General features: G+C 36.3%; 1 protein-coding gene across 1 annotated transcript in view; it reads right to left on the bottom strand.

Annotated features, from left to right (window-relative positions):
- RPGR (retinitis pigmentosa GTPase regulator) overlaps positions 1-14,848 on the bottom strand; it is a 43,048-nt gene that overhangs the window by 11,173 nt on the left and 17,027 nt on the right. Inside the window, exon 7 of the mRNA XM_075174248.1 lies at positions 6,969-7,127. Within this exon, the coding sequence (XP_075030349.1) occupies positions 6,969-7,127 (159 nt within the window). The remainder of the gene's footprint in view (positions 1-6,968; positions 7,128-14,848) is intronic.

Here is a 14,848-nt window from a genome sequence, read left to right as displayed (position 1 = left end):
GATTCTCAGTGTGTCCATCCCTGGCACTCCATCACAACAGGGGAAGACTGTGATGCTTGGAAATCTTCATGAGGTCACAGTTGAAAAGGGAAATTAAAAGACTAAGGTTTTTTGGGAAAAGCAGATGTTTTCTTGGAATTTTATTCCCTGCCCCTTTTTCTTCTGCATGTAGGCAACAAGGGAAAAGCTAGAGAAGTACTAATTAGAACTTGAAAATTTGTTAAGAAAACCTGTGAAAGATTGAGAAGGACAAAAAATACTCTATGTCAAACAAAAAGAACTGAGACTTGGGAGCAATATATCATTACATCGGTGTCATGAACATGGTGCAGAGCATGCCTGCTCCTGCTGCACAGATGACATCAGGTCAAAAATCTCACCACCTTCAAAAGCAAGAGAGGAACGAGTATCCACAGCTGAATGTGTGGAACGACAATCGACAGAGAATCTTTGCTTTTTAAGCACTTCTTTGTGTCAAGGAAACAAGGTCACTGGAATAGCAAAGTAAGTTTCAGTGCCACAAAAGTAGTTTATACTGTGTGACCAAATTGAGCATCCACAAACTGAAGCAATATTAAAACCAAATTATGTTACCATTCCCCCAAACTAATCCTTCACTACTGTCAGGGAAAGAGAAAGCAGAGAACAGACCAGATTCCATATTACTACCATAGTACACTTAATAATTTATATTGAACTTTCCAATTTCAAAGGAAACATGATGAAATACTGTAACACTACATATGGAAATGTTCTTTCTCGGAAAGGGTTTGCCTTTTCTGTCCCTTTTAAATTGTTCCATATTAAGATGTCATGAATTCACACCATTAAAAAAACTCCAATGGTCTCACACTTTTTCAGATTGTAGATGAAAAATATTTAGTAAAGCTGTTTTTCTACTAAATGTAATAGTAAAGCTCCCTCTGCTGGAAATTTCAGAGCAAGAAAGCAACACCTTCTCAGGTTCTTTAAAAAGTAAAACAAGAAGTAAGAATTTTTCTATGACATTTAGACTTTCTGGATAAGAATCTAGAAACTACTCCTGAAAGACAAGAGCTTTCTCTAAGCGAACCGAAGTCTCATCTTCATTTTAGTAAATGGCTTTCTCAGGATGGCTTATTCTATAAATTCTGCTTAAAAGTACTGCATTTGTTTTAACATTTTTTTGGAAACTGGCAGATCCTGTCATTTTCAAACTATACGGCTTTCTCTGATTAACATAATTATTTTGAGTGAAGTTGGAGTTTTTTCATATTATCTTTAGTCCTAGCTTGAAACACGAAATGCCTTTTTCACTAAACGAGTTAGATCTCTAAAGGCATTTGTGGTCAGAGGGAGATGTTCTCAAATGCTAATTTTAAAAGTACAGGAAACTATTTTCTTTCCCCAGTTTCTACTGACAATGAGGACAATGGGCCAATCCAAAACCAGGTTAGAGTGCTTTGATAAGAAGAATGATTTTTTCTCCTGCCCTTATAGACCAGGGGCACCTAAATTTTGCTCCTCCTAACATTCGCTTGGAAGACAAAAACATTGCACCTATCTTAAATGATTCACCGCTCTGGTGCAGAAGTGAGGCCAAACCTCAGTAATAATCCCATTTAGCAGAAATAAGATATTTCCTTCAATCTCTCATTATAAGTACATGGACAGAGAAGTCTACGGCAAAGCAACCTCATAGACTTAGTGGTAAAATGACAGAGGTGAATTTCATCATTCTGAACTTGAATTTGCCTACAGCATGAATCCAAAAGGGGATATCGCCTCACTGCCACCTTCTTCTTACTGTCCTCAGTCCCAGTAAGGATGTGGTTGGATGAAACAAATGAAACGCGCTGCCAGCAAACGGGTAGATTTTGCTCTCCAATTCTCCCTCTTCAGTCCTCACTTATACTGTCTCTGCTGTCCACCTGGTTTTGAGGGGTTTTGCTGATGTAGTTTCCCGTGGAACGGTCAAGGCAGCACCAGAGTGGTACAAGGGGAGAGGAAAGACATATGGCCACCGCAGCACGAGGGAAGCAGCACTGCCTCCAGTGCATCAGAGAATCACGAGGAAGGCTCAGCCATATTAACAGCACCCAGAAGAAACAGAACACAAGTCCTGTCTGGGCCTCGAGGAAGGAGCTGCTGCCTCCACAGCAGCAGCCCATGAGAAGGGCCCTTGAAGGATGAAGAGAAATGGTTTCAGAGCTTGCACAGAAGCCAATGGCTTCACTGTTCCAAGTGACCTCCAGCACTTGAGTGCTGGGACTGCTTCTCCTTTACTTCCCACATTTTCTTTTTTGGAAGAACAGGGATATTTCCCTCTAACTGCATATCTTCCACCTTTGCAGGCATCTTTTGGAGTACATAACAGTTCTTTAATCTCCATGACCGTTGTCACTACAAATAAAATAGTCCTAGGCAAAAATCTATATAGCTTTCAGATTTTTTTTAACACATGCTATTTGCTGAAAGAACTGAGTGAGCTCCAAGAGTGTTTTTAAGATTCTTGCATTCCTTGCTATGTATTTAAGGCTATAGACAAAGTTAAAAATCCACAGAAGAAAAACAGAAACAGACAAGTATACTTATATCTCTCCACGCAGATTCGTTTCCCTTGAATATTATTATTATTATTATTATTATTACTACTACTACTACTACTACTACTACGCCAATGGGCTATTCAGTCTTACAATAGCTTTAATTTTAAACAGCTTATGTTGAAAAATGTTACTGTAAAAATAGCTGTTAACACAATACTCAGTTTTACAAGAGCTAGTAATTGGATTTGGGGATTTCAGTATAAATAGTATACAGACCTAAGAATGGTTTGAAAAATCTAGATAATCCTATAGGGTTTGAACAGTCAGTTCTGTCATGAAAAGGTAGAGCTTTTTCATCTTTTCATTCTCTGTCAAAAGGGTATCCTGACTTTCTTTTCTTTTTAAAAGACCTTGTGACAGAAGATGAAAAATCCAACATTATCCAACATCCATACTAACCCACTAATGTGCTGTATTGTTATGTCAAACAATCTATTCTCGACGGAGTGCTTCACTTTTTCCTTTGAAGAGATATCTTTGCTTTCCCTCCCTTCAGAGGATAAAAGGAGGTAATATATCCTTTTATGGAAAGGATTATTCCCAGAGGATCTGTCATCATCTGAAAAAATGGAAGATATCAAGGCCACTCCCAATCATCTGTTTATTCGCCAATTTCTAGATTCACAAGTTATTGTTATTCTACTTTGTTAAAAGCTTTATTGAAAAAGTATGCAAATTGGGATTGCTGCTCTCTCATATTTCTTTCAAAAGAGACAATACCAACAGTTTTCATTTTGAGTAGGAAGCATTTGCAAGCATTGTGGGTAGTGGATGTGGTTTTTTTAGTCTCTGAGGGAAATCATCTGGGATGAGGATATGCTCTTCTTGAACTGCCTGACAGACTGTCATGAAATGAATAGGTTTGTGCTGCTACAGTGAGAGAAAGCTTTTGCATGATAGAATTTTTAACTGTGATTCTGTTTATTCTCTAGAACAACTGCAAATATTAACGGCATAAGTAACAATAAGACTTGTAAAGAAGATGGTTTCCAATACCATATTCAACATTTCTAAAACCTTGTATCTTTAAAAAGATTTTTTCCAAATTGTTGCTCTCAACAGTTTAATTTTTTGTTCTCTGGGGAAAAAATTTCCCATTTTGGAGTTTCAGAGCAAAAAAATGAATTATTTTAATATATATTTTCTACCATTTACTCTGATACTTGCTGGAGAGATTCCAAACATTAGTTTGATTTAACAACCCAGATAACAGTGGTTCTTACCATCCAAAATTGCCAATAGAATAGATAAGGCAGTCATAAAAAAGAAATCAAATGAAATGCTTTGGAGTAGACTAATTATGTATGAGAGTCAGGAAGAAACTTGCCTTGTACTCAGTAAGATAACTGGATTATGCTTTCTTCTAATTTGATAAACCCTAAGTAGAACTGATGACAAGAAATGAGCCAAGATGTGCAACAGTTTCTCCATATGACATTTTCTCCTATCCTATTCCTATGTTAAATAAGATAGATGAAACAGGAGAATATACAATAGTCAAGCACTCACTTTTTATTTTTTAAGATTGAAATGACACACCCTGGAAAACTGGAAAGACCCTGAAAAGATGAAAACCTCATCAGTATATATTGTGTTACTAAAGGTAAGCAGCACCCATTTTCACAGAAGATGATACATGAAATTCAGAATTTCTTCAAAATTGTACTACTTTCTTAATTTAGGAAAATGAGCTTAGAAGAGGTATAAATGTTTCTGTTCCTCTGTAAAGATACATCCCTCAACAGAATTCTCAATTTGTGGTCATGCCACTTCCTCTCAAGATACAATATAAACTTCAGAACTGATTTCAAGTTAAGTTTCTGGTGCAAAGCCTAGAATGCATGTACACCATACTCACTTTTTAAATGATTACAGTGTCCAAATCTACCTCTTTTCCCAATTATTCCCCAAATTTTGTTTTGAGTCAGAAAAATTTCTGTACGTCAACACTTCTGACGCAGTATCTTTCACTTGAGACAGTATTTCCATTATCCTCTACTTTTGTGTTCAAAGTGAATTAGGCAGAAGTTCATAGCTGTAGCCTATTTAATAATAGCCGAATTACATTAAAAAAAAATCTATCTGACCTTTCACTCTTATCACAACAGCTATTAATCTTTAGGCAAATGTATCTTGTTGGCGGATATTGTTTTCTTCTTCTCTTGATTCAACTGGATCTTCTGGCACTCATCACTTTGATCATCGACTGCCAGCTAAGCCAGCACTGAATTTCTTATTTGCTTTCTACTACAAAATCTATTTCCATAGGCAAGTAAATCTTACATACTAAGACACTGACTTACTATGGTGTTTTCTTCACTGTATTTGTTTTTTGGCATTTATATTTTGCCTCTTTGTTCTAGCTCTTGTATAGATTTCACTATAATGCTAACGTCATCCAGGTCTACATCTTCCTACTAAATCTCTGTAACAGTCATTTGTTATAATGAAATTTTATCACATGAAATACCATTAAAACAAAATATCTATTGGTTGGCTTCAGATTTATGGTTAAAAAAATAATCAATAATGATAATCAAATTCTTTCTGCAGAAGTTCACTTTATAACCCATAAAATAATACTACGATTTATACATTTGCTGGCCCCAAATTTATGGTAATTTTTTTCCTAATAATGATAATCTGATTTCATGTAAAGAAATTTTATTTTATGACATAGAATACTGCCAGGGTAAGACTGTATGTTGGTGGAAGAAGAGAGACAAAGGTATTGAAATGTAGACAAATGTTTGCATTATTTCCTGGATTGTCTACTGTTATTTCCTCTTCATAGTTTTCCCAAATGAGCTTTAACCTACCCACAGTCTTGCAGCTTGACTCATCATTACACGTAACTTTTCCCAGCACATCACTTCCACCTTTACTCTCTCCAGTGGCTTGCAATACAATACCACATCATATTACTTACAATTTCAGTTAGATTTTAAATTCATATTTTAGAAATTTTAGTTACATAACCTTGAAGGCACTCCACCAGATTGACAAGAGATGACTGTAGCATTTTCAAAATACAGGTTTAAGGACTGATATCTATACATCCTACTTGTTTTTATAGCTTTTGCATTTTCATTAGAGATTAATTACAGGCATATTATACAGCTGTGGAATTCATTACAAGCCAAAGCTGATTTTTTTTAAATCATCTGTGGGCAAAGTCAAACTCCCCTTTTCTGCTTCTATACTACCATGATTCAGGATAGAACTTGTGGAAATAAATAGCTAGCAATGCTTTGCATATATCTCTTTGAAAAGCTAATTTACCATTGCACACAACTATTTAATAGTATAGTAATATACACCATATTTCATCTTCCAAGTACTATACATACAACCCTGTGAACTAATATGTAACAGTTGTATTTGCTGATTTTTATAACTTGTATGATACGTTGAATGTCTATATCTGTACGAGTTTTGTATGTATCCTAAAAGTTCTGCCCAAAGTCACAGGCAAATTCTGTATCACAACAAGAGATATTTAATTCATTTAGGCATCCAGTAGATTGTGCATCTCCATCACTATTAACAGACTGCTACTTGAAAAGTGACTTCCTAATGCCTTCCTAAATATTCAGGGTCATTTAAAATTACTACAGAATGGAAACTTTCCTCTAAAATTTTCCTCCTCACACCAATACCACTTCCAAGCTCCTCAGAGGCAAGAAACGTCAATCATCCGTGTTGCACGAGGAGGTGCTGGCTTGTTACAATTCCAGTAAGAAAGGCACTCAGACTCTGTAAAGTATCTCTTAAAATGCTATTTATTGGAGCTAAGACTACAAAAAAAAAGAAGATGGTATCAATACTCTCATATCCCTTCAGATGCTGGGAATCCTGAGCTGTGTGGAATTGAACAGGCCTCCAGCCAGGCACAGCATGCTACGCAGATCCCATCTTGGGATCCCAGATCCCAAAGGTTACCCCATTTTGGTCATCTGAGCTCTTACAGGATTTTCTTGCGAGCAAAAAGACTCTATTCATCATTTACACCGTCAAATAAACAGGACATTCACATGGGAACTTGCTGCTGAAGTTTTAGATAAAGGCAAGGACACGCAGGTGGTGTAACCACTGGTACCAAGCAGGAGATGCCTGTAAGCTCCTTTGTTAGAATCAGCTGGCGAAGTTTATCCTGCAGCAAAGGGATATGCGCAGCACAGGCCTGAACGTCAAACTATACGCACAGCACAGCGCAGCACAGGCCTGCACTTAGGTTAACTGTTACGAGGATTTCTACCTCCTTGATGTACAATGTTCTTCCAGTTAGGATCATTACAGCATCTCACATTTCAGTGAGATGTAAATTGAGTTTACTGATTAAGCTATAGGGCTGTAAAAAAAGCCAGTTAAATTGCATACCTGTCAGCACCACTGTGTGTTCTCCACCACAAGCAACCTTATTAACCTTTTCCATAATTCCCAGTACAGGCTGTGGGACTCTATTGTTCTTCAGCTGTTCAGGCAATAATCCCAGTTTCCCATTCTCAGGTTCTCCAAAAGTATAGAGCTCCCCATCTCCTGTGAAAATACAGAACAGAGCAGGATTTCCAGCATGCACTCAGAAGCAAGGATGGGTTGTCAAGACTGCTGCAGACACAAATCAGTAAGATAGAAAAGTGTATGAACATTACGGGATAATTGAACATATTTGTATAATGTCCAAACAGCTGTGCAAAGCAGTCTGCTTTGATGGGACAAGAAGGGGCTAAATTTTAGCCCCCTCCAAGATGAGAATCGCAATATTTAGCCTGCAAGGCATCTAGCCAAGGGAAAAACAAAACCATATACATCCTGCTTCTGAGAGGTTATAATTCCCTCTGTAACCAGTACTTATGTCAACTGAAGTTGCTTGTAAGAATCTCAATTAAAACAGAAAATCGTTTTGCATTGGAATTTTGATGGAAAATTCACACTTTCTTCTTGTAAGATATAGAGAAAAAAAGAAAAAAGCAGAGTAAGCGACATGAAACTGTGTGTGGTCTGGACAGCAAGAAAACATACATCCAACAACAGGAATACAGCAGTGGTTCCATAGCAATAACTCCACCAGAATTAAGTTAAAAAAATACTGAGAGGTTTTTACAGATCTCTTCCTGTAACTTCTTTCTGATCTGCTACATAATCATACAAGAACACCCTTCTCATTCACCCAGACTTTTTAAGAATCCAGTTCAAAAACTTCAATCCCAAATTTGGGTAATTCATTTTACTTTCAAGTTTCCTTTGTTTTATCTTTTCCAATCACTCCCTTTGCTTTTTCACTGCTATGTAAGTCTGAATTACCATTCAAGACAGCATGCTGTATATCCTTCTACCATAGTTAAAAACGGAACATGTAAAATGTACAAACTGCTACATTTACAATTTATCTACATTTACCTACATCTTTTACATTTATCTACATTTTACATTTATCTACATCTTTTTTTCACAATTTAGCTACATCTACATTTCTGATTTTCTGTGCTAAGGTGCCTCCAACTATTCTAATAGGTCAGAGTGAGGTTTAGGTAGAAAACGTTTCCTTACTGCCAGGAAAGCTTCAAATTAATGGCTGAATATTCTCTACTCCTGAAAAAGATTATCTGTGGAGTAGTGTCCTCGTACCACATTGTGGCCCACAATCTGAATTTGAAATTACTTACAAAAAAAAAATCATCATACACTATTATGTAAGAAAAAGTTTGGGTTTAATCCCAGTTGGATGTAACAAAGCACAAGGCTAAACAAAACTCTCACATGGAGCTAATCCAAGATAAAAGAAATGTTTAAACTAGTGCAGGAGCTGCCTGCTAAAGGAAGTTCGAAGAGACAGCTACAGTCATATAATCAACATAATAACAAACCCCAGACGTATACTCCATTATTAGAGCTCAGTCATCAGAAGCACCCATCTACAATATTTTTGGAAACATGCAGATTTGTACTTCAGTACAAAACGTATTTTTACTTTCAGAGGGATACATTTAGTGTTCACAAATTTACTTTTACAGCATTTAGAGGCATTACTACTGCATGATGCACAAGTATCTGAGAGATTCTTATTCAAAAGCTATGAATTCCTTGCCAACATGAAAGTTGAGTTAATCTTAGAAATGCTGGTCTTTCCCCACAGACAGTGAAAATAGATGAGCTCAAAGAAAGTTTCAAAGCTGAAGCCTTATGTAGGTGTTCAGAATTGACCATTAGAGAAGTCCATCCCTCTCTCCATTGAACATAGGCAGAGCATAAGAAAACAAGCTTATTACCAGTTTTCTGTCAGCCTTTGTGAATATTCCGCCATTTGCAAGGCTGCTACATTTGTTGCTTTTTCCTTGCACTATGTCAGCCACAACTTAAAATTTGGGAATTTAAGGACAATGGCAATGATCAAAAAAATAAGCCTACGCAGAAACAGGGAATATGGAAGCGCTAAAAATAAACCTATGAATAAAAATGTAAAGTGGAAAAAAAGAAGCTACATATGCATTGTAAAAAGCAAATGAGATTACTCAAATTATTAAAACCAAGTTAATAAAAATTAAAGGATATGATTCAAAACGAACCGAAGTTTATTAAAACTTGGGCATACCAAGCCAAGACAGGAAACAAATTTTATCTTTTTGAATTTTTAATTCTGATGAAGAGAAAGTCAAAACTGGTGTCAGTAAGAAATGTGTCATTTTTATTAAATCTTCCTGAGCTTTACTCTGGCAGTACACTCATTCAAAATTTTCTTTTGCCTGAATAAAAACTGAGTAAGAATTTCAGGTTGCAAAACCGCATCTTCATTTTGTATAACTATGGGACAACTAGTTAGTAATACATTTTCATTTAAGTCATCTGGTAAATCCAACAGATAAACTAGATTCAAAATGTTTTTTTCCTGGAAAACTCTTTTGCCAGCAATGTGTATTTTTTTTTCTTCGTGGCACTTGGCTCTTGATTACTTTGTGTTAAAAGTGACTATAGCAGTGGCTGCGTAGAACAGAGCAGCACAGACTGCTTTTGCCAGGACCCTCCATAAGGGTCCTCCTTTGATTCATTCTGAAAACCCTTAGACTACTATGTCTTTTAACAAAGCAGTGCTCCTCCTCCCATCTTCTCAGAGGAAGTAATTCTGGAGCAGTCATGCTGACCTGTGATGTATGTTACCTTTGGTATCGACAGAGCACAATAAGCAAAAAAAAAGGTCTAAATTATGATCTATTTTCTTCAAAGGAAGTCTGAGGATACATTTTCAATGAATTTTAACTATAGGGAGAATCTAAAGTATGTCTCTTATTTTACGGTAAAGTTCATTCAGGACAAAAAAAAAGAGGTTATGCATTTTTTAAGATACCTCAGCTTCAATTTAAATGCATAAATTTATCAATTAACTTTATCAATTAATTCTGAAAAAAATGTATGATGTACTCAAAGAGCAAAAAAACTATAAAAAGGACTTTTCTTCAGAAAAGCTGAATTCCTGCTCTAAACGGAAAATGGGTCCTAAGCCTCAACATAAAGTTGCAACCCAGCACTTCCATCGAAGATTTAGAACTTTGATAGCACAATATTTATTTGCAAAGCTTACAAGACCTAAGGAATTTAGCCGCCGCCTTAGTCAAAGAAACCCCAGACTATTTTATGTGGTTTCTGTATTTTCCAAGATTACTTCTGCCTCTCACAACGGCACAGATTCTTCAAGTACCATGCTCCTGGGCCACTAAGGCTAGCAACTGAACTTACTATCTTTACTGAATGCTCTAACTGCACAGAGGGGCAATGAGGGAATGACAATAATACAATCTTACTCAATGTCAAGCTTCCTGCAGGGTTTCAGAGGGCTCAGACAATTAAGAGTAGCCACCCACAATCTATTCAGAGCTACGTTCTCTTCAGCAAGACAATGAAATAGGAGAGCAGCTGTATTTCCCAACTATCACCATCAGAGGTGTAACCCCTCCCTCTCAGCTGTCCTTATTTTTTCTATCATTCTGACATTTTCCTTCCTGCACACACAAACTACACCAATAATATTGTAACACTTCATTTACCTGCATGTATCTGTGCAGAAATACCTTTGTGGCATTCTTCTATACTTCTTTTCTAAGAGGTGTTTTGCAGTAATTTCAATCTGTCTGTGTTTTTTAAGAAACAGCAAATTATCTCAGCTGCAGAAAACTGTATTTCATTTCACTTCTAAACTATAGACTGTGTTTAGGCTTCTCTGTTCAGTTTGACTTTCTGTTTTAATTCTGATCTTTATTCTTATACCTACATGCAGAAATACTCTGAACAGGCTGATACTTTGCAGTTATTTGCAGCTCCATCAATTTTCTATTCTAAAAAAATAGTCCAATTAACAACAAAAAAATCAATTGCAATATGAGGCCTTCTGTAATCAAAACATTCCATTGACAAAAAGAGATTTTATTAGGGATTCTAAGTGAAAAGAAAGGAAAAAACCCAACAACAAAAAGAACCCTGTATTTTTTGGAAGGTAAGTATTGTTTTAATACTCTTGGATCTGCCATATATTTCTAGAAACAAGCTGATAAACCCCCAAAAGCACTTGGGAGTTAACTACTTACGCAGTTCTCTTCGAAGAGACAGCACTTCTTTAAACACTACTGCACTGCAAATATCAATCCAATCACAATCTAATTAATAGGATTAGAGATTCAAATGGCCAAGCTTCCACTGACTTCCCAAACTAATCAAGTTTATTACATTTTTTCAACTTAATAATCAAGCTAACAAAGATAAACCCATTTATTAAAGCAATTTTTGAATACATTACACACCTCTTTAAGGCAAATAGTAGTCTAAAAACTATGAAGAATAGCTATCAAGCATAAAAAGAATCCAGTGAAACCTAGATCAATTTTGAGTACATTATGTGTGCAGTACATCTGCATTTTAAGGACATTCTGTTCACAATGGAACCTGGTTATTTCATTCTCTCCTCTCATATGAGTCACATTCTCATGTGTTGAACTTTCACTAGTGTGGCACATTTTCTGTATCACTAAACTTCAGGTCACAGGAGCATGTCAAGGAAAAGGGCAAGCGAATGGAAAACTATTTTTGCCCCTCAAAGGCAAATGCACATACTGCAGATGAGAGAAGATAGGAGATCTGGCTAGTGGCAAATGAGGACAGTAGACAAAAGAATTGGATCACTCTATGATCCCTTAAATAAATGATGGTAAAAAAGAGAAGTATTTATTCAAGACCAAATTGGTTGAAACTACCTCAAACGCTGAAATTCTGAGCATGGAAGTGTTTGTGGAACGGATGATCTTTAAAACTGATCCTTAAAAATAACGACAAAGTATATTAAAAAAAGGAATTCAAGGAACCCGCAAAGCTCTCTATGAGAAGACATCTTCTCAGTGGAATCTATCTTGAGCTTGCTCATAGTAACAGTTCAGGCAGGGGAAACACCAGAACAGGTTTAATATATTCAATTCCTTTCTGGCTCCATGAATGTAATTCCTGTAGACACCAGAGTAGTGGTTAGATACATTGGCTTTTCCTGCTCTCCATCTCCTCCAGTGGACAAATGAGCTATATATGCTTGCCAAGCTTAATGCTCTCTGAAAAATTGTCCCCTCTTGAGTGAGTGTGGTCAAAGACTAGTCAAGTAAAGATCTGTATACTCAAAATTGTTGCTACACTCTTTCAACTTTTTCTTGCTCTGTTGCTTTGTTTGAGACATACCTCTAATGTGGGGACCTAACATCCCAAGTCTGCAAAAAGAAAGGAAAGGAAACAGCTATTGGGAAACAGTCCTAAAGAGGACTGGAAACGATAAATTAAAAACTTCTTTTCAGTGGAACTCTTTGAAAAATGCAAAATGACAGGAAAAGGGAGCAAACAATCATCTTTCCAATATGAAGTGAGTAATTAGACCAGCTTTCTAATTTGCATGCGGAAATGAGCTAGCCATTGCCTGTGCTGGTGCCTAGTCTAAATTTCAGAAGTGTTTTTTATTAAAAATAATTCAGGATATATTCTGTTCTTCTATTCTACAACTACTTCTGGTGTCAGTGGGGCCCATGTGTACATGGTAGAATACAGGTGACTGACATGTTTAGTAGCTGAATTATTGTCTGCAAAGAAGGCATTCTAAAAAGCAAAAGTAAGAAAGGCGACAAATCATCTTTTTGGAACTACTAGATTTGAGAAACTTCGGGGGTGGAGGGAGGGTTGTAGAACTGAAGTACAAATTCAGATGATCCAATGCCGTACAATTTCCATAAAGCATGCTTTGATCTACTAAAGGTTTGCGTCAGGATTCCACTCTACTCTTCATTGACATTGCACTTGGCTTTTTAGTAGTGAAATACCTTAAAGACAAATGCCTACTAAAAAATCTTTTATAAAACCAGCTATTTCAAAGAAATAACAATTTTAATTTAAAAAAAAAAAAGCTGGAATCCATACTTTACTACTTTTTTTCTCAATAGTCTCTTATTAATGAACATCCTGCCCTGGAGAGGGCACTCTGTGACCACACTATGTATTCTAGTATCCTCATTAACCACCTTTTAGTTTTAACGCAGATATGCCTGTGATCCTAACAGTTTGCTTAGCCAGTATACAGTTTATGTCAAACGTAAATGTATTAAGGAAGGGCACCATATGGTGCCATGCTCATCAGTTCAGGCCGTCAACATGTATCAAGTCCTACATCCTGCAGCTATGTTTTATTATTAAAGATAGTATATTATTGGATGCTTTTTTATGTACAAGTCATGTTTAAAAAGTCAAAATGTAGTAATTCTATGGTATTCTAATAACTGATAAGTTACAGGTGTTGAAAGCTTTCTATTAACAGAGTTTCTCCCATTTCTTCCATAGTAGCAGCAACCACAATCTAAAAAAGCTCCTCTGGTATACTTTATTAATGTTGAGGGAATTAATACAGATTATACACTCACCTGAATAGTTCAAATTTCATTTCCTGAAATACAGAACCACTTTCTTTTCCAGATATTTCCTCCAAAAATATATATTAAAAATAACCCTAATCACTCTAAATTCTAGTATACAAAATAAAACCATACAATAAAAATACATGGAAAACTCCCTGTGCTAGGCAAACTTTTAAACATACTTCAAGGCATAATTCAATGACTAACTGGCAATTTGGGGGGGAAAAACCCTATCCCTGTAATATGAATATTCCAAATACTCCATAATTATCTAGTTTGCTATGTTCTACCACCCCTCAGAGGCAGAATACCGAGGATGTGAACCACTGTTCTTAGCCATCCTAGCAAGTCCTACAGGCAAGTGTTTTCCATAAGTGAAAAAAGAATTGTAATAATACTAGAAGAATCACCTTTTTTTAAGCAAAATCTTTTAACAGCATAGTGCCTTCACTTCCTTCCTAACTAGCCTGTAAGAAAAATAAGGTAACTACATTTGTACTCAGACTCAGCTTGCAGAACTTCCAAATTCATAATTTAATGGCTAACTTCATAGCTAAAATAATGTGTGACTATGGTACACTTAGATTAAATGCATAAGCTTTGTTTTTAAACTGTTTGGATATACACTGACGCTAGTGCAACAGAAGATCAATTCGGTAAAAGTACCTGGATGTCCAACACTAAATTTTTTTAGTTAAAGTATCAGTCAAATAAAACTGTCAGCAAGGGCCCAAAGAAAAATAATAAAAAAACAATTTCTCCTTTCACCACAGAAGAGGCCATCCGCATGTCAGTAGTTTCAGTGAGACAGACTGAAGCCCAATTTGTACAGGATTTGCAGATCTAAGGCTAAAAATTAAGATTTTCCATCTCGCACTCAGGCCTGCTTAATCAGTAAGGAGTTCAACAACTCCTCATTTTCACAGGTGATAACCAGTTCATCTTCTTACTAATATTTTAAGAGGCTCCATTTCTCTTACCCAATTGCTACCCTAATCCTTTTTTCTCATCCCCCTCCATTAAAAGTTTCCACTTCCTTAGAGCACCTGGCACACCCTGTTCTCTCCTTGATCTTAGATGCTTGTCCTCAACCCTTCTTCTAATGAGAGCTTTCGTCACATCCCACTGCAGTCTTGTCAGAGCTTCAGCTCTTGGCTCTAAGGCAGAAATACACACCTTCTTACTATATCCTTGAAGTAAGGATCTTTTTTTTTTTCCCCCATTTATTTTGAGTTCAGGAAGCTGTAGATTTCCTAACAGGTGCTGAGCTCCTGATCAGTCAGAGGCACTTCACTCATTTACTGTAATAAAGCATCTGCAATACAAGTTGCACAC

Source organism: Calonectris borealis, chromosome 1 (genome assembly GCF_964195595.1).
Source record: "Calonectris borealis chromosome 1, bCalBor7.hap1.2, whole genome shotgun sequence".
NCBI lineage: Eukaryota > Metazoa > Chordata > Aves > Procellariiformes > Procellariidae > Calonectris > Calonectris borealis.
Note: the sequence above shows the minus strand (reverse complement) of the source record. Positions and strands in the feature narration are given on the sequence as shown.